Consider the following 25,536-nt stretch of genomic DNA (forward strand, 5'->3'; position numbering starts at 1 on the left):
AGTCTCCTGGAGACAGATTATACTATGATTCTGAACAAAGTTCAGTAAAGTACCATCTTCGACCTTTGAGCGGAGGCCCGCTATATTCCACAAAATGATTTTTAATGATTGACCTACATTTCGTTTAGTACTGTCCAACAAAATGGGATTAAGACCTTCCGGTTGTAACTCAACCACAGAGACAGACTCTGTGGGTATATCACCAGATATGTCATGAGTGATGTAATATGTGAGGTCATAAGCAGTGCATTGCGGGTGCGTAAAATATATTAGCTCAGGTAACTTTAACTGCTGAATTTCGATGGTTAACAAGTGAAATCTGAGCCTAACTATAACGTCCCTGTAACCTTTGTTTTGTTTCGGTGAATCCAAATATTTATATATATCTTAGATAGAAAGTGTTGGTTTCTTTTTATATTGTGTCAGTATTTTTAAACTATAAAGAGATATGTGAGACTGAAAGAAGATACCTGCTGCTTGGGGCCACCTAGCTGCACAGCACTGTAACTATTGATTGTTCCTGTGTTCTCTTGCAGGAGCTGGTCCTCCCTTCCTCCGAAGAAGCCCTCTCATTAGTGGCCCTAGTCGATGGCTACTTCCGGCTCCTCGTGGACTCTAACCACTATCTGTGCCAAGAGGTTGCACCTCCTCGCCTGGTGACGAGTGTCTTGAATGGCATTCACGGACCCATGCAGTAAGTCATGCCGTTCGTCTCAGTTATGGTCTCCCAGGCCCCTTTGATTGGAATTCCTCCATGAATTAAAGCCAAATTCATGAGACTTGAACGTCCCGCACCGTGCCACATTAACCTGGAGCAATTAAGGATGAAGAAGCTAGTGCAGACTAGAATTGACAAATGTGATATTCTCACAGGTGGTGTGAGAGTGTATAAACACTCCATTGTTTTTGTGTTGTAACCTGTGCTATCGCAAAACACACAAGGTGATGGACGGAATGTTGCACATTGGCAAAACATTCACCCCCAGTCACATATCTGGGTTCAATCCATCGTTATTTTGCTCACACGCCACCCCAGTTCAGACATGGCCATATGCAAATCAGTCTTGACCCTGTGCCTCATGGGAACAGTCCTGCCCGAACTGCCAAGCCATGTTTTCCCTGGACCGGAATCAAGCATCCTAGGACCGGTTTCTGGCTAAAAGCCGTCATAAGCCAGGATAGCTTGACTCCAGTGGCGTAGTGAGCATGGGACCCACGTCTGGGCATACCCTTCCCACATATCTTTGCTATGCCAAGCCTTGACATAATCCACATAGAGAAGAGCAAACTGGTCGCAACCATGGGATATTTCACAACATGGAAACAGTAAGCATCAAGACCATTTCCATGAAACGTCACATTAGCCTACTCAGCTACTCAGCTTCAGGTTTATGAGTCGCGTTGCATGACCCACATACGTCGGATGCTTGGTTTATTTTTCTTTATCCTAGAAAGCTTTCGGGAGGCTGCACCCTGTTCTATCTTGTTTTTTTTGTACTTCCCCCTTCAAAACGAACTTCAGTCTGTACTCTTTTATTACTAGTTCTTCTTGTGTCATTCTTGTATTTGAGTTTAGTATGTCTTTGCAGCGCAGTTACTACTTCCTGATTACAATTTTGAAATGCCGCTTTCTTCTTCAAGGCATACATTCATCAGGCCACTGTCTTCTGGTGAAGGTCCATGACAATAGTGTCTCAACGAATACACATAAAAAGGCTGCTGGCAAAGTTCTCCATTATTATGTTTTAGATAAACTCCCACCTTTTAACTAGATGAGGGTAGAATTATAGCATCACCTGTCTTAGTCAATGAATACATTGTTTGCCATTCTTGATGTAATATCCATTACTTTTAGTTGTATATTGCCTTTTTGTAGACATAGCAGTTCCTCCTGCAGTGACTTGTGCCTATACCCCTTGCTTAAGAGCTCTTCTACAGATTTCCTTGGGCATGTTGTTGCTTTCAGTGAAGGCCTCTTTCTCCATCCTTTTCTATAAAGGTTGGCATGAGCTCTTCACTGGCTCAGCTGTTCGTCTCGTTCCCAGTTTTGGGAGAGAGCAAGCAATTTGAAAAGGTATTTAAAACATTGCCAACTCTGGTGCTTGGCCATGTGCCAGACATTAGAGGACCTTGTGATGGGGTCACTGTGCCTTAGCAAGTGTCCGCATCGGACGGGTCCTTGAATACTGCTGGCTTGTCACTGGAAGGATGGGTTAGACTGAGGATAAAATAGTTACTGCATTGTTTATAATTTACTTTCATGAACTCTAGAGATGAACAGTGGAGTTACAAAATGGTTGTATCTTTTAGAATGCCTTATTCCCATCACACAGTAATTTATAAATGACCAAAGCCGAATGTAATTGTATATAGGTTTGATGTTACTTCTTCTATAGATATAGCTACGTCTAGTTTAGTGTGAACTATAGGCAGTTCCCTGGGTGCTTGTGGTCTGTTACTTTCTAATATTTGTGTCTGTGTAACCGTTTACTTTATTTCAGTGAAGAGTTCATCTTGGCAAAGCTAAGAAGGGAGGAGAGAGAAGAAGGCCTATATGTGATCCGATGGAGCGCTGTTGACTTCCACCGGATGATTATGTCTGTGGTAAAGAGGACAGAGGTAAACATGCGTGTTCAATCCAAGACCTTATTGGAACTACGTATTTTTGCACTGTGGAAGCACATAGTACCGCGATGGAGGTTTATTGTAACAGAACTTTTAAGTCTTTAATTCATTATTGAAAGGCGTGTCTGCAATGGAAAGTGGATTATACTTGCTGAGCATTTTGAATAAAAGTGCAGTGAAGAAGCTATATGAAGAAGCGCATAGCAACTCCGCAGTGAATGGAACATGATATGTGGGAGAGTGTGGGCATAGAAACCTAACCAAACATTTACAGCAGTTAATCAGATATAGACTGTGCAAAGACGTTTACAGTGGAGGTTTTAGATCAATGGAAGCTCTTTGAGTGTAAGAAGGTAGCAAGTGCTGTTTTGAAGTTGCTCCATGTGTTGGAAGATGAGTACGTTTCAGGAGATGGGTGCAACAAGGGAAAAAGAATTGAATCTTGAGATGATTCTTTAAAAAAAAAAATCAGGAGTGGTGATCTGATGCATAAGTTGTGATGAAAGTTTACACACATGGGTGTTAAGAGAGGTGGGTCTGTGAATGTGCAAAAGTAGTTGTGCTACATGATGAGCCAGTCAGCATGTTCTCTGTAGGGAGAGGTGGATCACCTTTTATTATATGAGGAAGGTGTTTAAAGTTAAGGCTAAAGATGAAATAGTTCGGATCAGAGAGCCTGTCCATGCCTTTCAGAAATATTTTGCAGTGGAAAAAAAAGACTTCAATAATTGTGCATGGCAAGAGTGGTATGATAGACTACGAAGCCTAAGGGAAGAATTTGTCCCAGTCATCTGCACCTATCCTGTTTGCATGAATAGCTTGTTTCCTGTGAACCCATATTCTAGGTTGCTTTCAAATATGATAGTTCATCAACAAAGAAATACATATTATCTGATAGAAACATCTACCCGTCGAATCCCTACCTTTGAACTTCCAGGCGTCAGGCTGGATCCGGTAGATTTTGATAGCAGTACCCCTGCGCACAGATAGGTGGCATCGGCCGACTCTGCGTGCCGTTTTAGGCATTGGGTTTCTCGTTGTGACGTCCGCATCATTGCGTCATCTATATAGGTGCCACCCTTGCGCGCTGATGTCGGTTCTTTTCTTTCTGCGGCAGCCAGCACAGATCCGTCGAAGAGAGCTACCCTCTGTCACTTTTTGACAGACTTTTTTTCTAGCTTTTTATCTAATCCTTTTGGCGTGTAGGACATGTCCAGTAATAAGACCTCAAGGATCAAGCCATGCAGCGCCTGTCACCCCGCTATGTCGGTCAAGGACCCCCATTTGGTGTATCTCTGATGCCTGGAACGCGACCACGATATGAAGTCGTTCTCTGATTGCCGGGCCATGGCGCTGAAGATTTTGAGTGAGTGGTCCCTAAAGCTAATCGTGTCCCAGCATCTGGTGCCATGGAGGTTGCCTTGTCGATCTTGCTCCATGTCTTGTTCGACAGGAAGGTCCGAGCACCGCTCCAGGGTGTCGAAATCTTCTTCCTCAAAGTCATCATGATATGGTAAGAAGCACCATAAAAAGCACCAGAATCCGAAGAGTGCTTTGGCTTTGCCCTGAACATCGCGTGACGAGATGTTCGACTTTTGAGGTCTCGCTCCGCTTAGCAGGTTCCAGGCTCGGCTCCGCGTCTCCCTCCTTTTCCGGAGCTGGGAGCGACCCCTGCCCAATTAAATTAATTTAAAGACACCATGTGCACCGTATTTAGGTGGCCTGACCCTGCCAGCACGCCTTTGGGCCCCGCAGGCACAGCTGATGGAGATCCCGTGGGTTCCGCGCCTCTGGATTTTGACCCTGCGCAATGGCCTCCTCTTGGATCCATCCCTGGATCCGGACCAGCGCCGGTCGTACCTCTGCGACCTTCCCTGGTGCCGCTTTAGATGTCGAGGTCCTCAGCGTTGCCCACCGGCAGCACCTTCTCCATCATCATTCCAGACGGCACAGAGCTAGTCGGGTGTCCGCCAACGCCGAGACCATTGCAGACAGAGCTGTTCAACCTGCCGTATTCGTAAGGGATCGGCATGGATGATGAGCATTAGGAGGGACAGCAGGATCCCTTAGAAATCCTGCAACCCTATCAAGACCTGGACCAGTATGAGGACCTGGGTGATGCGTAGGGCGGCGTAGGTGTTGGACCTGCAGCTTCCCTCGATGGCCGTCAATACTAACATCTTGACGGAGGTCCTGCAGCCTGGTGTCTCCTCCTCGGAACCGCTGCTGCCTTTCAACGAGGCCTTGACAGATGTTCTACTGGGCACCTGGTCCACGCCCAGCACAGGGGCTCTTGCTAATAGAAAAGTTGCCTGCTGTCACCGCCCTGCACCGGGCGACCCACGCATCCCACCCCTTAGAGCTTGGTGGCCCAAGCCTCCACTTCCTATGGTGCGTTCCCTTCCACACCTCCGGACAGGGTATTCAAAAGGCTGGACAGCTTTGGTAAGAAGATCTTTTCTTCACCAGCCTAGCATTGAGGTCGGTAAACACTGCATGCCTCTTGGGCCGATACTCCCATTCGCTATGGGATACGGTTGCCCAAGTGATGCCCAGAGTCTCGGAAGAGAACCGGGATCTCCTCTCCCAAGCTGTTACTGACAGGAGAGATGCAGCCAAGTTTACCATATGATGTGACTTAGACCCGTCAGACTCGCTAGGCAGAGCGATTTCCTTGACAGGGCGCCACGCCTAAGTGAGGACGTCTGGCTTTTCTGGGGATGTCCAAGCTAACCTCATGGACTTGCCCGTTAATGTTGCCTGTTCCTTCGGAGACAAGGCAGATGGCCAAGTCCCTGGGTCTCCCCTCTACATCCTAGCCTGTGTCTGCTTTTTGCCCCTTTCGTGGCTACGGAAGGAGCATCCAAGTGTGCCAATCCTATTCCAGCCAGAGGACCCCTCAAGTCCAGCAACCTCTGCGGGCCATGGACGTGGTTCAACCCGACCTCATGTGTTGGGTGGCCAGAAGTCAGGTCATGCCACAAACCTCTCCTCCACCGCAAAACCTTCCTAGTCCGATCCTTGCGGATCATGGGTGTCCAGTTGATGGCAGGATACACCATCACCTCCACCACTGGTGAGATATCACCTCTGAGTGGTGGGTGCTGCAAATAGTCTGAAGGAGCTACTCCCTCCCCTTCAATCTTACCTCTTCCCTCCATGTCTCCAACTTATGATCAGGTTGATGGAGGATCACCTTGCCTTACTCCGTGAGGAAGGCAAGACTCTCTGGGCCAAGGGAGCAATTGAGAGGGTTCCCGGGCCAGAAATAGGCTTTGTCCTGTCCTCGACCTCAGGGCCCTTAACTACTTCCTCAAAAAGGAGAAGGTCAAGCAGCTCAACCTTGCTCAGGTCCTGTCTGTCCTGAACCTGGGAGACTGGATTGTAGCGTTGGACTTGCAGGACAACTTATTCCACATTCCCGTTCTGCCAGGCCATTGTCGCTATCTGCAGTTTATGGTGGGCCAGCACTTTTATCGTGCTCCGTTTGGCCTCACCAGTGCCCCTCGTGTGTTCACCAAGGTGAAGGAGGTGGTTGCAGCCCATCTGCGGAGATCATGGGTCTCCGTCTTCCCCTAGCTCGATGAATGGTTGTTGAAGGTGGGCTCATCCCAAGCAGTCGTCTCCCACCTTCAGACTACAGCGAACCTCCTGCGTTCTCTGGGGTTCACTATCAACATGCCGGAGTCACACATGAATCCCTTTCATCAGAGCGGTTCTGGGCACAGTTTTGGGCTTATCCTCCTGAGCAGCGAGTCCAGCATATCCAGGCTATGATACCAATGTTTCAGTCCCTATCCAAGATTTCGGTGAGAATGACTCTGAAGCTGTTGGGCCTCATGGCCTCCTGCATCCTGCTAGTGGACTATGCCAGATGGCACATGTGGGCTCTGCAGTGGGACCTGAAGTTCCAATGGGCACTGCATTTGGAAAATCTCGCCAACCTAGTTCAGATATCATAGGAGACCGTGAATGACATGGGGTGGTGACTGACAAACCTCGATTGGGTCAGAGGCAAACCCCTATCTCTTCCCCACCCAGACTTCACAGTAGTGACGGATGCGTCCCTTCTGGGATGAGGCTGCCATCTGGGAGAAGTGGAGATCAGCGGACTCTGTTCTCTGACGGAAGCCAAGCTCCATATCAACCCGTTGGAGCTTCGTGCGATCCAGTTGGCACTGAAAGCCTTTTTACTATCCCTCAAAGGAAGGATAGTTCAGGTGTTCACAGACAACACTACCGCCATGTGGTACTGTAACAGGCAGGGTGAAGTAGGATCTGTCGAGGAACAACAGGGCATTTCCCTGGTGGTTCAACATCTGATCTGTTCTCCACAGCGAACAAACTTAGCTGCCGGTGCCTTGCAGATCACTAGAGGCGTCTCCATCCAGAGGCAGTGCAAGGCCTCTTTCAGCAGTTGGCAGAGCCTTGGTCAGATCTATTCGTCTCCAAAGAGAATGCACAATGTGAGCAGTTTTACGTGTTGGAGTTTACAAGGCAGCTTTCGCTCAGTGATGCTTTTCTTCGCGCATGGAGCACAGGCCTCCGTTATGCCTTTCCTCGCACACCACTCCCGCCAAGAGGGCTCAAGAAGATCAGAAGTGACCAGGCCCAAGTACTCCTTGTGGCTCCAGACTGGGCACGAAGAGTCAGTTATGCCAAGCTTCTGAAAATGAGCACCGATGCTCCGGTCAGGCTGCCCCTTTGGGAGGATCTTTTGTCGCAGCAGAGGGTTCTCCACCCGAACATGTCCACTCTCTGCCTCCTGGTGTGGAGATTGAGCAGCGACTGTTGACAGCTTTTGACCTTCCTGCCGAAGTCTGTGAGGTTATTCTGGCAGCCAGGCGTCCTTACAAGAAGTCGGTATATGCCTGCAGATGGCAAACATTTTGAAAATACTGTACAGAATGGTCTGTTGACCCTTTGTCTCTCTGTCAGATGTTCTTTTTTTGTCTTACTTTCCTTGGCCAGCTAGAACTCTGCTCTGACCACACTGAAGGGCTACCTTCGGCCCGTCTGCTTTCCTTTGGCTGCCAGATCAGCCATCACTTTTTAAGTCTCCTCTTCTACAGAGATTTTTGAAGGGGCTTACCCAGCTGTTCTCCCTTCTCCTGTTATTATGCTCTAATGGTACCATAATTTGGTCCATACCTGTTTGAATTGTGCACCGTTTGAACCTCTGCACAGTTGCCCCTCCGGCTGCTTACTATCAAAACAGCCGTTTTAGTGGCAAGAGCTTCTGCCCGGAGCGTGAGCAAAGTTCAGGCTCTGTTATCTCCGCCTCCTTACCTGACCGCCTTCCCGGACAAAGTAGTGCTCCACAGTAGGGAGTCTTTCACCTTTCCATCTGGTTCAATCTCTTACTCTGCCCACCTTCGATACACCTCTGCATCCTTCCAAGGAAGAGAAGCGTCTCCACTGTCTGGACCCAAAAAGAGCATTATTGTTCTACCTTGATCGCACTAAAAACTTGAAAACTAAACATTTCGTATGTTATGTTGGAGCAAGGAAGGGGCGAGCCGTTCAGAAGAGGACCATTTCACACTGGGTCATCCTCTGCATGAAAATATGTTAAGCTTTGGTGAAGAAACAGCCTCCTGAAGGCCTTAGTCCCCCATTCTACCAGTGCACAGGCAGCTACCAAGGCTCTTCAACTTGGTGTCCTGGTTAGTGACATCTGCGAAGCAGCCACGTGGTCATCTCTGCACACTGTCGTCAGACATTATGGCCTGAGTTCTCAAGTCCACAGGGAGGGCCTCTTTGGCCACTCTGTCATGCAGGATTTCTTAGTCTAAAATCTTTCCGCAGTCCCTCCTCCGGGGATTGCTTTGCTTGGGTATCTGTTCAAGGGTAAGGAACCTGAAGCTAGATGTTTCTATCAGATGGACAAGTTACTTACCTTCGATAACCTCTTATCTGGTAGAGACATGATCTAGCCCCAGATTCCTTACCGTCCCACCCATCCTTCCTGCACTGTGGATTGGTTTAGTGCCAGGGCTGTTTCCCTTTGAGGGCCCTAGTTGTTTTTTCACACACCATGGTCAGTCACTTTATTGCTCTTTGCTTCTGGACTGGAAAGTTGCGAAAAGTACTGACGTCTGCGCGCCGGGGTTGTCGCCGATATTGACAATGCGGATGTCACTAAGATGATGAACCTGGCGTCTGACGTCACGTGGAGTCAACCGATGCCACCTATTGGTGCACAGGGGTACTGCTATCAAAACCTTCTGGATGCAGCCTGGAAGTTCAAAGGTAAGGAATCTGCGGCTAGATCATGTCTCTGCCAAATAACACATTAACAAAGGTAAGTAACATGTCCGTTTGGCAGCCCAGGCACAAATAAAGGTTGTGCAAAGATATTCTTTCAAATTCCTTATGATCTCTTTCTATGCCAGGCATACTTCCACGCATGCTTACCACATGTAGACTTTATGATACATACTATGAATGACATTATTGCTTAAATGGTCCCATATGTGGTGCGACATGAGCTGTTGAACCTTTCCACAGGCTCGCTCTGTTACTTTCTGCTTGATAATCCCTGTTTCCATCTCTATGCAGATGAGTGGGATGCACAATGGGCTCATCTACAAACAGTTCCGTATCCATCAGAAGGAGAACTTGTTCATCCTTGAAGGTTGGGACAAAGAATTTTCCAGTGTGAAGGAACTCACCGAAAGCCTGAAAGGCTGCTCTCTGAGGGCTGGAGACGAGACCTTTACAGTCAAGAAATGCTGCTTGCCGAAATCTGGAGGTAACTGCCTTCCTCGGTTACCTTTACTGCCAGCTTTTTCAGCATCTCTGTGTTACCTACCTACCTACCTACATCATCAGCACAATTTGGCATAAATGTGTTTTCTGAGAAGATATGTTGGGCATTGCAAGCTCCTTATCCTTTTTCCAGGACAGGAACATTGTAAAATAAATATGCAAACCTGTAGGGACTTACCATTTTCTACTTTCTTCTTGGGAACCAAGCCTACTCTGCAGATTTTACATTTGTTCTAAATTCAGCTCCAACTGCTTTGTCTATTTTGGTGGAAATGTATCTCAGACATGCAAGGGCCTTCATTTACAGGCTAGTAGCACAGTGAGTGAAAGATCTCAGAAAGTTACATTTTTCTTGAATTATTTTAGGCGAAAATTGCATTAAAGATTTTGTTTGAGCACTCTGACAGTGCTTTTTTTTTCTTTCTCCCTCATGCCCTTTTCCACTTGCTAAACTACACTCTCCCTCACACCTTTTCACCTCCCTGCAATTCCTCCAGCATCTTGGTGCTACTGTCATCTGGGTGTGCTTTTCTCCTGACGCCGTCCCTACCCTTGCAATCTGTGATGCTCTGGCTGTGTGTTACTCCCCCTTTCTCTATTGCTCTCTCCCGCGTTTTATTCTTGTCAATTTGACATTCTGGCTGCATAGTCTTTTGGTAGCATCCCCTGCTGGCGTCAAGGCCCCTTTACTGGTATAAACCTAGGAGTGCTTCTGATAATGGCGGATTTGATTTTAGCTGTGTTTCGTGGCTATTAAAGACAGTACAAGTCTTGATTGTAGCAGAAGTCTAGATTTATTCAAAGTACAGGAAAGCACCCCAACCAGAGCCGTCCAGTCGAGAAGAAGCCAACGCCAAAATTGGCGTTGCTAAGGAATCTTCACGACTGGGAGGCATCACTCTAGAACACTGAATAAGTCATAAATGTAGAAGGAACGAGTCGCGTGCTTTCACACGACTCGCAACACAACAAAGAAAAAGTTACAAGCATGTAATTATACAACATCTTCCTCTCTTTGAAGGGCAACAACATAATAAACTAAATACAAAGGTTGAAACAAGAAGAAAAATTGTGTGAGGCAAATGTACATTACTAATTCAAAACAAAGTCTCTTAATCTGCAAGAAATCTGTGTAAGACGTGATGCTCTTTTAGCTGTCACCTTGGAAGATTCACCAAAAACTGTATCCGAAGGTAAATGGTCAGAGACAACAGATTCAGTGAGTTAACCGAGTGAGTTAACCTTCAGGTGTTTCTAAAACTCGACTAGAAGAAGGTTGCTCATGAACCAAATCAAAGAGGCATGTTTTCTGATGACATAGGCCTGAAGGGGGGAGATCTTGACAAGAGCCCTCTTGTTCAGCACCCTTTGTTATCAAGAAGGGCAAAACCTTTACTGACGTGTGTAACTAGTGTTGAAGAAGAGAACTGCGATTGTCCTTTCAGGACTTTTTTAGGATTTTTGATGAGTAACCAATCCCCTTTTTGTAAGGGCTGATCCAAGGAGTGTTTACCTGCATCAAAGCATGATTTCATGGCAGGTTGTTTTGCTTTAACATGTTCTTGGATAGAATGAGAATTAAAAGAAAAATTACCATTTTCATGTAACCAACTGGGATTAAGATGTGTATGCACTTTTCTTTTTCTAAGTAAAGTAAATGGTGCAATACCAGTAGTGGCATGTGGAGTGGTATAATATGCCCAAACTTTGTCCTGTACAAAAGACAAAGGGTCTAACCTGGCAGAGATTGCATTTTATATTCCCTCCTTAATGATTAGATTACTTCTCTCAACCAATCCATTCGAAGAGGGGGAATACAATGCAACCTTAAAATAACAAATGTCATGTGTCTTAAGAAAAGTACACATCTTTTGAGAAACAAAGTGTGTTCCGTTATCAGTGACAATAGTTTTGGGAAAATCTTCAACATCAAATACTGTTTGTAAAAGTTTGACAGCATTATCAGTTGACGCTGCATTATAAAAAGAAGTACAACCATTTAGTATGGGAGTCAACCAAAACAATTAGATATGTTTTCTCAGTTGGTCAAATATCATAAGGACCAGAAAAGCCCAAACCTACTTTATCCCATGGACCTGCAGGAAGTGGTACAGGACATAAAGGAGTGGAAAGAGTTTTCCAATGTTTGTCAGAGAGGAGAAGTGTGCATTATCGATCATTCTCCTGACATGTGCATCCATGGAGGGCCACCAGTAGAATTGTTTGATGCGTTGCCATGTTTTGATAACGCCCAGGTGTCCTTGATGAGCTGAACGAATGATCAGATTTCGTAAGAATTCAGGTGGAACAAATAAATAATTGCGCATAACCATGTGGTTTACTAAAGAAAGTTCTTCCGATACGTTTGCAAAAGCTTTTAAATCTGGAGAAAGGGTTCTACGCTCAGGCCATTTGTTAACAATAAAGTCTTTGACCTTGGAAAGTGTGACATCATTATTGTAGGCTGAATTCCATTCAGTCTCAGAAATGGGTTGACATTCCACAGTAGCATCAATTGTAGCAACAACACATTCAATGTCATCATCAACAATGGAATTATCATTTAAAGACATTCTTGAAAGACAATCCGCCCTGAAATGTTTGCCCCCAGAAATATGTTTGATGATAAAGTGAAATTTGTGAAGTTTTGACAGAAGTCGAACAAGTCTTGCAGAAGCCATGTTAGAACTGCTGTCAGAAAGCATGTGCATGAGAGGTTTGTGGTCCGTATAAATTTCAAACTCACGACCCCAAATATATGATTTGAAATTCTGTATGGCCCAAACACAAGCCAGGGCCTCTCTTTCTATTGTACTGTACCAAGTTTCAGCTGGTAGAAGTGTTGTGGATGCGAAGGCAACCGTATGTTCTTTGTCTCCCATCCATTGTCCCAAGACAGCTCCTAAACCTGTGAAGCTGCCGTCAACGGTGATAAAACACTTCGAACCATCTGAAAAAGGATGCAGAGCTGGTGAATCCTCAATGAGTTTCTTTACGTGCTCAAAAGCTTTTTGTAAGTCATCTGACCAGGAAAACTTTACTCCCTTCCTCAAGAGCGCTCTCAAAGGTTCAATAATTTGGGCATAGCCATGTACAAATCTGGCATAATATTCTGCCAGACCAAGAAACGAGCGAAGGGAATCCCTATCTTTGGGAGACGTGGCATCTCTAATGGCCTTGCTGAGAAGTTGGCCTGATATATGATGCTCACTAGTTCTAGTGATCACCTTGTATCAGTCCAAACAACCCTTATGGTGATTGGTTGTAAGTCAACCTTATAGACCAGCTATCCTAATGGTAGCATGGACAAAGCAGTCTTAGGCTAAACTCTTTTGGCATGTGAAGCCAGCTGTTTAACCACAATATAACCCCTTGAATACCAGATGAAAGGACACCACACAGGTTGTTATGAAAATAAACAGTATATTTATTAATAACAACACCTCTGAACTCTTTATGAGGTCAGAGGGCTAAGCACATGACAATCTCTTACGAAAAATACGACAAGTTGCACAAAATTACAATGGTGCCCTAGGGGCACGACAAACCATATACTAAGTAAGTGGAATGTGAAAGTTGATTAAAGGAATGGAGCTGTCCAGAGGCTGTAGGATCGATGGGACCACGCTACACTAACTCTAGGTAAGTAATAGGAGGCCCACGGAACGCGTGTGCAGAGTGTGAACTCACACGCAAGATGCGTAACAACGTCTATGGACAGTACAGTTCAAGTTAAAAGGTGAGTACGGACAATCCTGACTAGTTATGACAAAAACGACTGTGGAACTGGACACTAGGACAGTTAGACTACCCTTGAGCACCGAAATGCTCTTGTTACCTCACCCACGGGCTGCGGGTGCATAGGTGCCAAAGTGTCGGGTTCTCGCGTTGAAGTCAATGGAGCCTGAAAGAAAGATGCTGCAGGCGACCAGGAGGAAGATGTCCGGTGCGATCCAAGGGTGGATCGGTGAAGAAGAGGACCTGAAAGCAGAGGGGACAGTGTTCAAAGTCACTAGCCAGTGACCGGTGTGGAACCAGAAAGGAACCAGGTGCTGTTGTCGCGATCAGGTGAAGAGTGGACGCTTGACTCTGCAGCCACGTGGACCAGGAGGTGTCTTCGACGACCAGGATGGAGGCACGAGCTGTCCCACGCAGGCTCTCGCTGTCGGCGGTGTCGGATCCGGAATTGGAGTCAACAGACCTTAGCAAAGGCAACCCACGCGGTGAGTGGAAAAGACGTCTGGTGCGGACTAGGAGAGTCCGGGGTGCCCCTCTTTTGGAAGGGAGTAAGGGCCAGTCTGGAGCAACCAGACCAGCAGCAAAGATTCAAAGGTTCGACATCTAGGAGGCCACTAGCCAGCCGGCAAGTGACCAGACAACGCGTCGAGCAGCAGACAAGCAGAAGGGCCCCACGCAGATTTCGTGGATGCTGGAGGGCTGATCTTCGGTGCAGGGGCTGCTCGGGGCTGGGGCTTCTCAGTCCCCAAAGCACTTGGTCGAGTTTACCTCGGGAGTCGTGCTGGAAGCGAAGTGCAGTTTCTTTCAAGATTGCCGGTCCCACGTGTTTCGTCGCACCCACGGATCTCAGCTGTGCTGCAGATGTAGGTAGAGGTCGGAGAGGTCTGGGAATCCGGGTCTCTTCGGGCTCTGAAGTCTGGATCCTGGAAGGAAGACAACAAAGGGAAGCCGCTGGACGCTTGATGGTGCCTGCAGTTGCAGGGTGGACACTCCTGGCCCACAAGGGAGATTTCTTCAGTCTTCTGTGGAGCAGAACATCGAAGTCCAGAGTTTCTTCTTGTAGAGTAGTTCAGGATTAATCTAATTTGGAATGGGACCAGCTCCTACCTTTATCCTGCTAAAGGGGGCTGCACTACTGACTAGGTCCCTCCCCTGGGTGGGACCAGGAAGGGGGGTGGTTACACCCCCCTATCCTTTGTCCGGTTTCCCGCCAGAGCTGGGGCTGGAGTGCCCCAGCAACTGGTTTGAACCGGTGTATGCACAGGGCACCTTGTGTGCCCCAGGCATGTCTCATTCCTTTCAGGCCTATCCTACCCAATACACAAAATCCTGTCTGGGGTGGTGCTAGCACCTCCCAAGGCAGGAAACCCTTTGTCCAAGCCGCCCTCGCTGGAAGGACTCCCAGCAGCAGGAGGTCAGACTTGTGTCTGTGGTGGCAGCATCAATTTTGTGATGCTGAGGCTCGAGTTAACTTTAACCGGGGTTCACAGTTACATACATGTCGTGTCCCTCTAGAAGGGTGGAATGCTACCCCCGGCGCCAGAATTGGCGAGGGGGTAGTATTCCAAATCGTATGACACCTTACTCGACATGTTTTGATAATGTTATACCAGAGTTAGCATTTAACCGCGAGGTTGATAATGCACTTAAGAGTATATGGTATAGCGTTATCATGGAACAGCTATTAGGACTTGGTTCCGCCAGCTGCAAACGGGCTCAGCTCATGCCAGAGCACCATCTCACATAATTCCAAGCACTCTGCCTTCAGGATTGATAAGGCCTTCCATAGGAGTGACTGATAGGAATATATGTGTCCATTTTAGGGTTAGATATAGGTATACTATATCTATAGCAAAGGGTGATTACACCACCTTGCCCCAGCTGTCATGCAGCCAGTTGTGTCAGTTTTAGATGGCCAGCCAGGGGTGGCATAATACATGCTTTAGCTCCTGGTAGGCCCTGGGTACACCTATGCCCTGGATACCTAAGGTACACTGTTACAGGGACTGATAAGGTGGCCCAGTACCAATTGGTAAATGCACCTAAAGTACATGGTTGTCAATTTAGAGAGAGAACAGCTAGGCTGTGGGTCTGATTAGCAGGCCCACAGCCAGGGAAAGTCGTAAACCAGTGAAGCAAAAAGCAAAAATCTGGGGTGACCATAGGAATGCAGACACCACTCTCCTCCATAACCCCCCCCCCCCCCCCAAACTTAGGGACATTAAACTAACCTTGACCAGGTGAGTCTTCCTGTTCTAAGTGGAAATACCTGGAGAGACCATCTGCATTGCCATGGTCAGTCCCTGGTCTGTGCTCCACTGTACAGTCCATCCCCTGTAGGGAAATGGACCACCTAAGAAGTTTGGGGTTTTCACCCTTCATCTGATTTAGCCATAAGAGGGGCTTATGGTCGGTCTGAATCTTGAAGTGAGTTCCAAACAAGTATGGCCTCAACTTCTTCAGGGCCCAAACCACAGCAAAGGCCTCCCTCTCAATAGCTGACCAACGTTTCTCTCTAGGGGTCAGCCTTCTGCTTATAAAAGCAATGGGCTGGTCATGACCATCAATATTCAGTTGAGATAGAACAGCTCCCACACCCAACTCAGATGCATCTGTTTGGACAATGAAGGTTTTGTAGTAGTCAGGACTCTTGAGAATAGGTGCAGTACACATGGCCTGCTTTAGGTCATCAAATGCCTTCTGACAGCTAACTGTCCACTGAACTTTCTTTGGCATTTTCTTGCTTGTCAGGTCATTAAGTGGTGTCACAATGGACCCATAATTCTTGACAAACTTCCTATAGTAACCAGACAGGCCCAAGAAAGCTCTGACCTGTGTCTGGGTGGTTGGAGGAGCCCAGTCCTTTATGGCCTGTATCTTGCTCTCCAATGGTTGAACCTGGCCTCCACCCACAAGGTGGCCCAGGTACACAACCTGACTCTGCCCTATCTGGCAATTGGTGGCCTTGATAGCGAGGCCTGCCTTTTGCAGGGCCTCCAAAACTTTCCTCAGGTGGATCAGGTGATCCTCCCAGGTGGAGCTAAAGACAGCAATATCATCTAGATATGCTGCACAGAAGTCATCCAACCCAGTGAGAACTTGGTTCACCAACCTTTGAAAAGTGGCAGGTGCCTTTTTCAAACCAAAGGGCATCACCACAAATTGGTAATGACCTCCTGGGGTAGAAAATGCTGTTTTGGCCTTGGCATCCTCAGCTAACCTGATCTGCCAATAACCAGCTGTTAGGTCAAATGTACTTAAGAAAGTTGCAGAAGCCAACTTGTATATCAGTTCATCTGCCCTAGGTATTGGATGGGCATCTGTCTTAGTGACAGCATTGAGACCCCTGTAGTCTACACAAAACCTCATCTCTCTCTTACCATTCTGGGTGTGAGGTTTTGGCACTAGAACTACAGGACTAGCCCAAGGGCTCTCTGAGGGTTCAATGACTCCCAATTCCAACATCTTTTGGAATTCTTTCTTTAGGCAGTCCCTGACGTGGTCAGGTTGCCTGTAGATTTTACTCTTGACAGGCAGACTGTCACCAGTGTCCACCTCATGGGTGCACCAGTTTGTCTAACTGGGGGTCAGTGAGAACATTTGCCTGAAGGTTTGAAGAACCTGTTTACAATCCTCTTGTTGATGTTCAGAGAGGCTGTCAGAAAAGACTACACCATCTACTGACCCATCATCAGGGTTCTGAGTGAGCAGGTCTGGAAGAGGGTCACTCTCTTCCTCCTGCCCCTCATCTGTGGCCATGAGCAAGCCCTTGTCCTCCCTGTTGACAAATGCCTTGAGCCTGTTTACATGAAGCACCCTGTGGGGGCTCCTGGGAGTTCCCATGTCCACCAAGTAGGTGACTTCTCCCTTTTGCTCAATGATGGTATGGGGTCCAGACCATTTGTCTTGGAGAGCTGCTGGGGCCACTGGCTCCAACACCCACACCTTCTGTCCTGCATGATAAACAGTTAGGACAGCCTTTTGGTCATGCCAAGCTTTTTGAAGTTCTTGGCTGGCCTCAAGGTTTTTAGATGCCTTCTCCATGTACTCTGCCATCCTGGAGCGGAGACCAAGTACATAGTCCACTATGTCAAGCTTAGGCTTTTTGAGAGGTAACTCCCATCCTTCCTTCACAAGACATAGGGGTCCTCTTACAGGATGCCCAAACATAAGCTCAAAAGGGCTGTAACCAACCCCCTTCTGTGGGACCTCTCTGTAAGCAAACAGGAGGCAGGGCAAAAGGATGTCCCATCTTCGCCTAAGCTTTTCAGGTAACCCTTTTATCATCCCTTTGAGGGTCTTGTTGAATCTCTCAACAAGCCCATTGCATTGTGGGTGATAGGGTGTGGTGAATTTATAATTGACACCACACTCCTTCCACATTGCAGTCAAGTATCCTGACATGAAGTTTGCACCTCTGTCAGAGACAACCTCCTTAGGAAACCCCACTCTGGAGAAAACTCCAAGCAGGGCCCTGGCCACAACAGGAGCTGTAGTGGTCCTCGGGGGAATAGCTTCTGGATACCTGGTGGCATGATCCACTACCACCAGTATAAATCTGTGCCCAGATGCTGTTGGGGGGTCCATTGGTCCAACAATGTCTATCCCCACTCTTTCAAAGGGTACCCCCACCACAGGTAGTGGTATGAGGGGGGGCCTTTGTTGTGCCACTTGATTTGCCACTGGCTTGGCAGGTGACACATGAGTGACAAAACTCTTTAGTGTCTTCAGACATATGAGGCCAGTGAAAGTGTGGGGAAAGCCTGTCCCAAGTCTTGTTCTGGCCTAAGTGACCTGCAAGGGGAATCTCATGGGCTAAGGTGAGAAGGAAACCTCTAAGACACAAGGGGATGACCAGCCTCCTGGTAGCACCAGGCTTGGGGTCTCTTGCCTCAGAGTATAGGAGTCCATCTTCCCAATATACCTTATGGGCACCTGTAGCATTCCCTGCAGCCTCAGCAGCAGCCTGCTGTCTGAGGGGTTCAAGAGAGGAGCAGTCTAACTGGGCCTGTCTCAAGTCTGCCCTGGAAGGTCCCCCTGTCCCAAGAAACTCAACCTGATCAGGTTCAAGCTCTTCTAGGACAGTTCCTTCTGGGGTCTCTGGGTCAGCCTCCTGAGAGGGCTGATCCTCAACCTGAGGCAGGGGGGAAGGCTCTGCCTTAACCCTACCATTCCTTCTCTTGGGTAGTGTCTGGTCCATTCTTCCAGGATCCAGCACTTGTTCAGCTGGGCATTTCTTGGCCTGTGACCTAGTCACAGCAAGGACATGTGAGGAGAGACCTAGCATTTCTACATGAGTCCTGTACTCCACATCTGACCACAGTGAGGATTCCAAATCATTGCCCAAAAGACAATCTACTGGGAGGTCTGAACTAATTACAACCCTTTTGAGGCCAGTTACCCCTCCCCAGGAGAAATTAACAACTGCCATACTGTGATTGGTAGTGACATTGCTAGCATTGGCCACTAGGTAATCTAAATCTAGCATGATCTGGTCAGGGTCCACAAATGTTGGTGTCACCATAGTGACACTGGCACATGTGTCCCTGTAGGCATGAGCCATTTTTCCATTAATTAAAGGCGTTTGTCTGTATTTGCCCAGAGTACTAGGACTTACAGTAGGGGTCATATCTAACCCTGGGCGTAGTGGGGCTCCGCGGAGCTACGCGGAGAGGGCGAGAAGCTACGCCCACTCCCGCACTCCGCGTAGCCCCACTACGCACCTCCCTCCCGCTCTCCCCTACATTCATTATTTAAGCAGCTAGCCTGAAAAATACAATTAAAAAGCACTTACCTTGTCCGGCGCTCGTCCGGGGCTCCCTCATTGAATAGCGTCGTTTCCTGGATACCAATGCGCATGCGCGGGCGGCCGCGCATGCGCATTTCTCCCGAGAAATGCGCATGCGCGGCCGCCCGCGCATGCGCATTGGTATCCAGGAAACGACGCTATTCAATGAGGGAGCCCCGGACGAGCGCCGGACAAGGTAAGTGCTTTTTAATTGTATTTTTCAGGCTAGCTGCTTAAATAATGTATCTAGGGGAGGGCGGGAGGGAGGTGGGTGGCGGCCGACTCGGCTACGCACACGGAGTGGGCGTAGTGTTGCCGGCTACGTTGTCTACGCAAAATGCGTAGAAGGCAACACTACGCCTACTCCGTGGGCGTAGCCGAATCGGACGCCCAGGGTTAGTCATATCCATGTCCCCAGTACCAACAAGAACTGCCTGAGTAGGAATTCTGACTAAGTCAGAACCCACCTCAGTTCCCAGGGTTAACCCAACTATAGCCTTGGGAGGTACACTACCATTACTAACTGTACTAGGGGGTGCAGGTGTCTTAGGGACAGTAGTGGTAGGAGTTTGGCCTTTCTTGGTGCACTCACTAAACCAGTGAGTCTTACTTTTACAGTATTGGCACCATGGTTTCTTAGGACCATCATTCTTCTTCTTTTGGGAATTTTGGGACCCACCCTCCTTAGGTTGTTGGGGCCCTGTTGAAGACTTCTGGTCATTTTGCTTATTCTCATTACCCTTCTGGTCTGCTTTCTTCTGGCCACCACCCTGGTTCTGATTCTGCTGCTTGACCCTTGTCATGACCCATCTGTCTGCCTTCTTTCCCAATTCTTGGGGAGAGGTCAGATCTGAGTCAATCAAGTGCTGATGCAACAACAGGGTCTGACAATTATTTAAGATGTGCTCTCTCATAATTAGATTATACAATCCTGTGTAATCAGTAACTTTACTTCCCAGTAACCAGCACTCCAGAGCCTTAGTGGCACAATGAACAAAGTCAGTCCAATCTTGAGCCTGAGTTTTCTGGGTATCCCTGAACATTAACCTGTACTGTTCAGTGGTTAAGCCAAACCCATCAATCAGTGCATTTTTCAAGACTTGGTAATCATTAGCATCCTCATCTCTAACAGTGAGGAGCTTATCTCTACCTTTACCTTCAAAGGAGAGCCACAATATAGCTGCCCACTGACTCTGGGGTACCTGCTGTACTTTGCAGGCTCTCTCCAAAGCAGTTATCCACTTGTGGATATCATCTCCTGTCTTATAGGAGGGCACTATTTTACTCAGGTTTCTAGTATCCAAACCCCTTTCTCTATCCCTAGGGATATTGCTGCCACCAGTGGGGACTACCCCACTCAACTGTTGCTCTCTAGCAAAGGCAAGCTTCTCTTTGGCCAGGGCAAGTTCTTCCCTTTGGATCCTCAGATTGGCCTCCTTCATCTTTGCCTCATGCTCTCTCCTCTGAGGGGAAATCATCCTCCTCTGAGCAGATGCATGAGAGGCACGAGAGTGCACAGATCTATTGGAGTCCCTAGAATGAGATCTATCTCTTCTAACTCCATAGTTAGGCCTGCTTAGGTTCAGCACTGGGGGTCCCCCAGTTCCTTCCCTATGCATGTCTACGTTGGCCCTGGTTAGTCTGCTGACTACTACAGGACCTTTGTCTGCCTCATCCCCAGAGGGTTCCTCATCATCTTCCTCCTCATCTACATCTTCTGTTTCAGGGAGATCTGGATCACCAAGAGTACCTTCTAAGGGGGGCATGCTCCTATTTGGATTAGAGGGGTCTGTTTAGGCAGCCCTTCTGGCATCATATGTCTCTAAGAGACCTAACAGAAAAGGAGTGGTAGGGTTAGAACCCTGTTTCAATTTCCTGGAGGTACACAATTGTCTCATCTCCTGGAAACTAAGAGCTGCATATCTGGAAAGGACCTGTGGAGGGTCACTAACCACTAGGGAAGTCTCTGAAGACTCTCCATGGGTAGACATGCTTTCTAGTGAGGTGTAAGTGATGCACCTACCTACACTATGGGTTTTCCTACTGATCCCTTGCTAAGAGTTGTAGTCAGGGTGTGCCAAACCCTTTCTACTACAACAGCTGGTTCAGTAGAACTCAGAGTATTTCTAAGCTTGTTATATGTACCTAGAGTACCTTATGTGATCTTTCAAATGATATTTCAAGATTATATGTGGTAAAAACAACAGCAAGCTCAAATCCCAACCGCTGCACACCAATGTGAGAAGTTGGCCTGATATATGATGCTCACTAGTTCTAGTGATCACCTTGTATCAGTCCAAACAACCCTTATGGTGATTGGTTGTAAGTCAACCTTATAGACCAGCTATCCTAATGGTAGCATGGACAAAGCAGTCTTAGGCTAAACTCTTTTGGTATGTGAAGCCAGCTGTTTTATCACAATATAACCCCTTGAATACCAGATGAAAGGACACCACACAGGTTGTTATGAAAATAAACAGTATATTTATTAATAACAACACCTCTGAACTCTTTGGGGTCAGAGGGCTAAGCACATGACAATCTCTTAGGAAAATACGACAAGTTGCACAAAATTACAATGGTGCCCTAGGGGCACGACAAACCATATACTAAGTAAGTGGAATGTGAAAGTCGATAAAAGGAATGGAGCTGTCCAGAGGCTGTAGGAGCGATGGGACCACGCTACACTAACTCTAGGTAAGTAAAAGGAGGCCCACGGAACGCGTGTGCAGATTGTGAACTCACACGTGAGATGCGTAACAACGTCTATGGACAGTACAGTTCAAGTTAAAAGGTGAGTACGGACAATCCTGACTAGTTATGACAAAAACGACTGTGGAACTGGACACTAGGACAGTTAGACTACCCTTGAGCACCGAAATGCTCTCGTTACCTCACCCACGGGCTGCGGGTGCATAGGTGCCAAAGTGTGTCGGGTTCTCGCGTTGAAGTCAATGGAGCCTGAAAGAAAAGATGCTGCAGGCCACCAGGAGGAAGATGTCCGGTGCGATCCAAGGGTGGATCGGTGAAGAAGAGGACCTGAAAGCAGAGGGGACAGTGTTCAAAGTCACTAGCCAGTGGCCGGTGTGGAACCAGGAAGGAACCAGGTGCTGTCGTCGCGATCAGGTGAAGAGTGGACGCTTGACTCTGCAGCCACGTGGACCAGGAGGTGTCTTCGACGACCAGGATGGAGGCACGAGCTGTCCCACGCAGGCTCTCGCTGTCGGCGGTGTCGGATCCGGAATTGGAGTCAACAGGCCTTGGCAAAGGCAACCCACGCGGTGAGTGGAAAAGACGTCTGGTGCGGACTAGGAGAGTCCGGGGTGCCCCTCTTTTGGAAGGGAGCAAGGGCCAGTCTGGAGCAACCAGACCAGCAGCAAAGATTCAAAGGTTCGTCGTCTAGGAGGCCACTAGCCAGCCAGCAAGTGACCAGACAACGCGTCGAGCAGCAGACAAGCAGAAGGGCCCCACGCAGATCTCGTGGATGCTGGAGGGCTGATCTTCCGTGCAGGGGCTGCTCGGGGCTGGGGCTTTTCAGTCCCCAAAGCACTTGGTCGAGTTTACCTCGGGAGTCGTGCTGGAAGCGAAGTGCAGTTTCTTTCAAGATGGCCGGTCCCACGTGTCTCGTCGCACCCACGGATCTCAGCTGTGCTGCAGGTGTAGGTAGAGGTCGGAGAGGTCTGGGAATCCGGGTCTCGTCTGGCTCTGAAGTCTGGATCCTGGAAGGAAGACAACAAAGGGAAGCCGCTGGACGCTTGATGGTGCCTGCAGTTGCAGGGTGGACACTCCTGGCCCACAAGGGAGATTTCTTCAGTCTTCTGTGGAGCAGAACGTCGAAGTCCAGAGTTTCTTCTTGTAGAGTAGTTCAGGATTAATCTAATTTGGAATGGGACCAGCTCCTACCTTTATCCTGCTAAAGGGGGCTGCACTACTGACTAGGTCCCTCCCCTGGGTGGGACCAGGAAGGGGGTGGTTACACCCCCTATCCTTTGTCCGGTTTCCCGCCAGAGCTGGGGCTGGAGTGCCCCAGCAACTGGTTTGATCCGGTGTATGCACAGGGCACCTTGTGTGCCCCAGGCATGTCTCATTCCTTTCAGGCCTATCCTACCCAATACACAAAATCCTGTCTGGGGTGGTGCTAGCACCTCCCAAGGCAGGAAACCCTTTGTGCAAGCCGCCCTCGCTGGAAGGACTCCCAGCAGCAGGAGGTCAGACTTGTGTCTGTGGTGGCAGCATCCATTTTGTGATGCTGAGGCTCGAGTTAACTTTAACCGGGGTTCACAGTTACATACATGTTGTGTCCCTCTAAAAGGGTGGAATGCTACCCCCGTCGCCAGAATTGGCGAGGGGGTAGTATTCCAAATCGTATGACACCTTACTCGACATGTTTTGATAATGTTATACCAGAGTTAGCATTTAACCGCGAGGTTGATAATGCACTTAAGAGTATATGGTATAGCGTTATCATGGAACAGCTATTAGGACTTGGTTCCGCCAGCTGCAAACGGGCTCAGCTCATGCCAGAGCACCATCTCACATAATTCCAAGCACTCTGCCTTCAGGATTGATAAGGCCTTCCATAGGAGTGACTGATAGGAATATATGTGTCCATTTTAGGGTTAGATATAGGTATACTATATCTATAGCAAAGGGTGATTACACCACCTTGCCCCAGCTGTCCTGCAGCCAGTTGTGTCAGTTTTCGATGGCCAGCCAGGGGTAGCATAATACATGCTTCAGCTCCTGGTAGGCCCTGGGTACACCTATGCCCTGGATACCTAAGGTACACTGTTACAGGGACTGATAAGGTGGCCCAGTACCAATTGGTAAATGCACCTAAAGTACATGGTTGTCAATTTAGAGAGAGAACAGCTAGGCTGTGGGTCTGATTAGCAGGCCCACAGCCATGGAAAGTCGTAAACCAGTGAAGCAAAAAGCAAAAATCTGGGGTGACTATAGGATTGCAGACCCCACTCTCCTACAGCCTTTATTATTGAAAACGTAGGTTTGATGCCGTTGGGTGAAAGAGAATGGCCCAAATAATCCAATTCTTGAACACCAAACTTGCATTTGTCATGCCTGACAAGTCATTCCAGCTTTCTCCAAAACTCCCAACACTTTAACAGGGGTCTGATCATGTTCAGAAATGTCATTGGCAAAGATTAGAATATCAGGTCCAAAAGGGAGAAATACTTGGCCCCACCCAAATTAGCTAGTAGCTCATGAATTTTGGGTAATGGATGGCAGTCCACAATGATATTATTATTCAGGGAGCATAAATCGGCGCATAATCTAACCTTGCCAGATTTCTTTGCGCACTAAAACTATGGGAGAAACCCATTCAGATGAATCACAGGATGTAATAATCCGCTCATCACACAAGTTTTTCAAAACTTTCTTCAATTCATCCCTTGTGCTTAAAGGAAGAGGACAAACTTTGTGGATGATGGGTTGTGCGTTGGGCTTAAGCTGAATTTCATGCTTGAAACCCAACACCGTGCCTACTTTATTCTGAAAAACATTGGGAAATAAATTGAGTATTTTATCTTTATGATTAGGTAATACCCAACTCTGCAACATTAAAGTTTCCATGTTCGTGACTAGTGTAATAATCCTGTGGAATACCACCTAAAGCAATGGGTTGGGCAGAACCAGGTTTGAGGATTAAACCTATCCTGGCTTGATCCAACCAACCTAAAATATTTCTGCCTTTAAGAGCAACATAGACTTTTGTAAAAGTGTATCTGCCAAGACATGCAATATTGGAATGAAAGTAGCCTAACATATCAATATCTTTTTTGCCCAATGCTTTGGGGTTGACCTCAGACTTGCAAAGTGTTACACTACTAACCCAATTTGCATAGAATGTAAGATCTGATAAAATGGTGATTGGTGAACCTGAGTCATCTTTGACTTGTAGATAAATTGTACCAACAATTAACTCATAACAAGGACCCTTGACTTTGGACAATTCAACACAATCACATTCAACTGACAACAAAAAATCGTTAAGTCTGGTTGAACAGGACTCTAGATTCTCGTTAAATTCTATGTTATTAACTCTGTTAAATCTTTTGCGACCTCTGCAAACAGATGGGAAGTGACCAATTTTCTTACACAACAAACATTTTTTACCAGATGCAGGAAAATTAGGGGAATTGCCAAGAGGACGTATTGAGCCACACCTATAACAAATGGTGGGTTTCCTAACTGATTGTCTGACAGAATTATTAACAAGGTCCAGGAACAGGTGGTGGAAGTAGAATGAGAACGTTGGTCAATCATGTGAATACTGGGTTGAGAAATGCTTTCTTGCAAAATTTTGGACGAAATTGTTGCTCGTTCAATGCCTTTAGCAATATCTACTGTTTCTGCTAGAGTGGGATTTTTACAACTTAGCAAGCGTTCTTGGACTTTCTTTGAAAAACAGGCAAAAAGTTGAGCAATGTAGTCTTCCACACATTTGTCTACGTTTTGTTTGCGTTTGAAAAAATTGTGACGTTCTAAAACAATGCTAGGTTCATCGTCACATTGCTTATGAAGACGTGCAAGAGCTTCTTGGTAAGTATCCCAATTATCTCCTGCATCGGGAGGGGAAGGAAATACTAGAAGGT

At 47.4% G+C, this 25,536-nt stretch overlaps 1 protein-coding gene across 1 annotated transcript in view; it reads left to right on the forward strand.

Annotated features, from left to right (window-relative positions):
- The window catches only part of TYK2 (tyrosine kinase 2), a 523,599-nt gene that overhangs the window by 282,625 nt on the left and 215,438 nt on the right, over positions 1-25,536 (forward strand). Inside the window, exons 8-10 of the mRNA XM_078640035.1 lie at positions 537-694; positions 2,502-2,619; positions 9,187-9,379. Coding sequence (XP_078496161.1) covers positions 537-694; positions 2,502-2,619; positions 9,187-9,379 — 469 coding nt within the window. The remainder of the gene's footprint in view (positions 1-536; positions 695-2,501; positions 2,620-9,186; positions 9,380-25,536) is intronic.

This window comes from Lissotriton helveticus, chromosome 1_1, assembly GCF_964261635.1.
Source record: "Lissotriton helveticus chromosome 1_1, aLisHel1.1, whole genome shotgun sequence".
Classification (NCBI taxonomy): domain Eukaryota; kingdom Metazoa; phylum Chordata; class Amphibia; order Caudata; family Salamandridae; genus Lissotriton; species Lissotriton helveticus.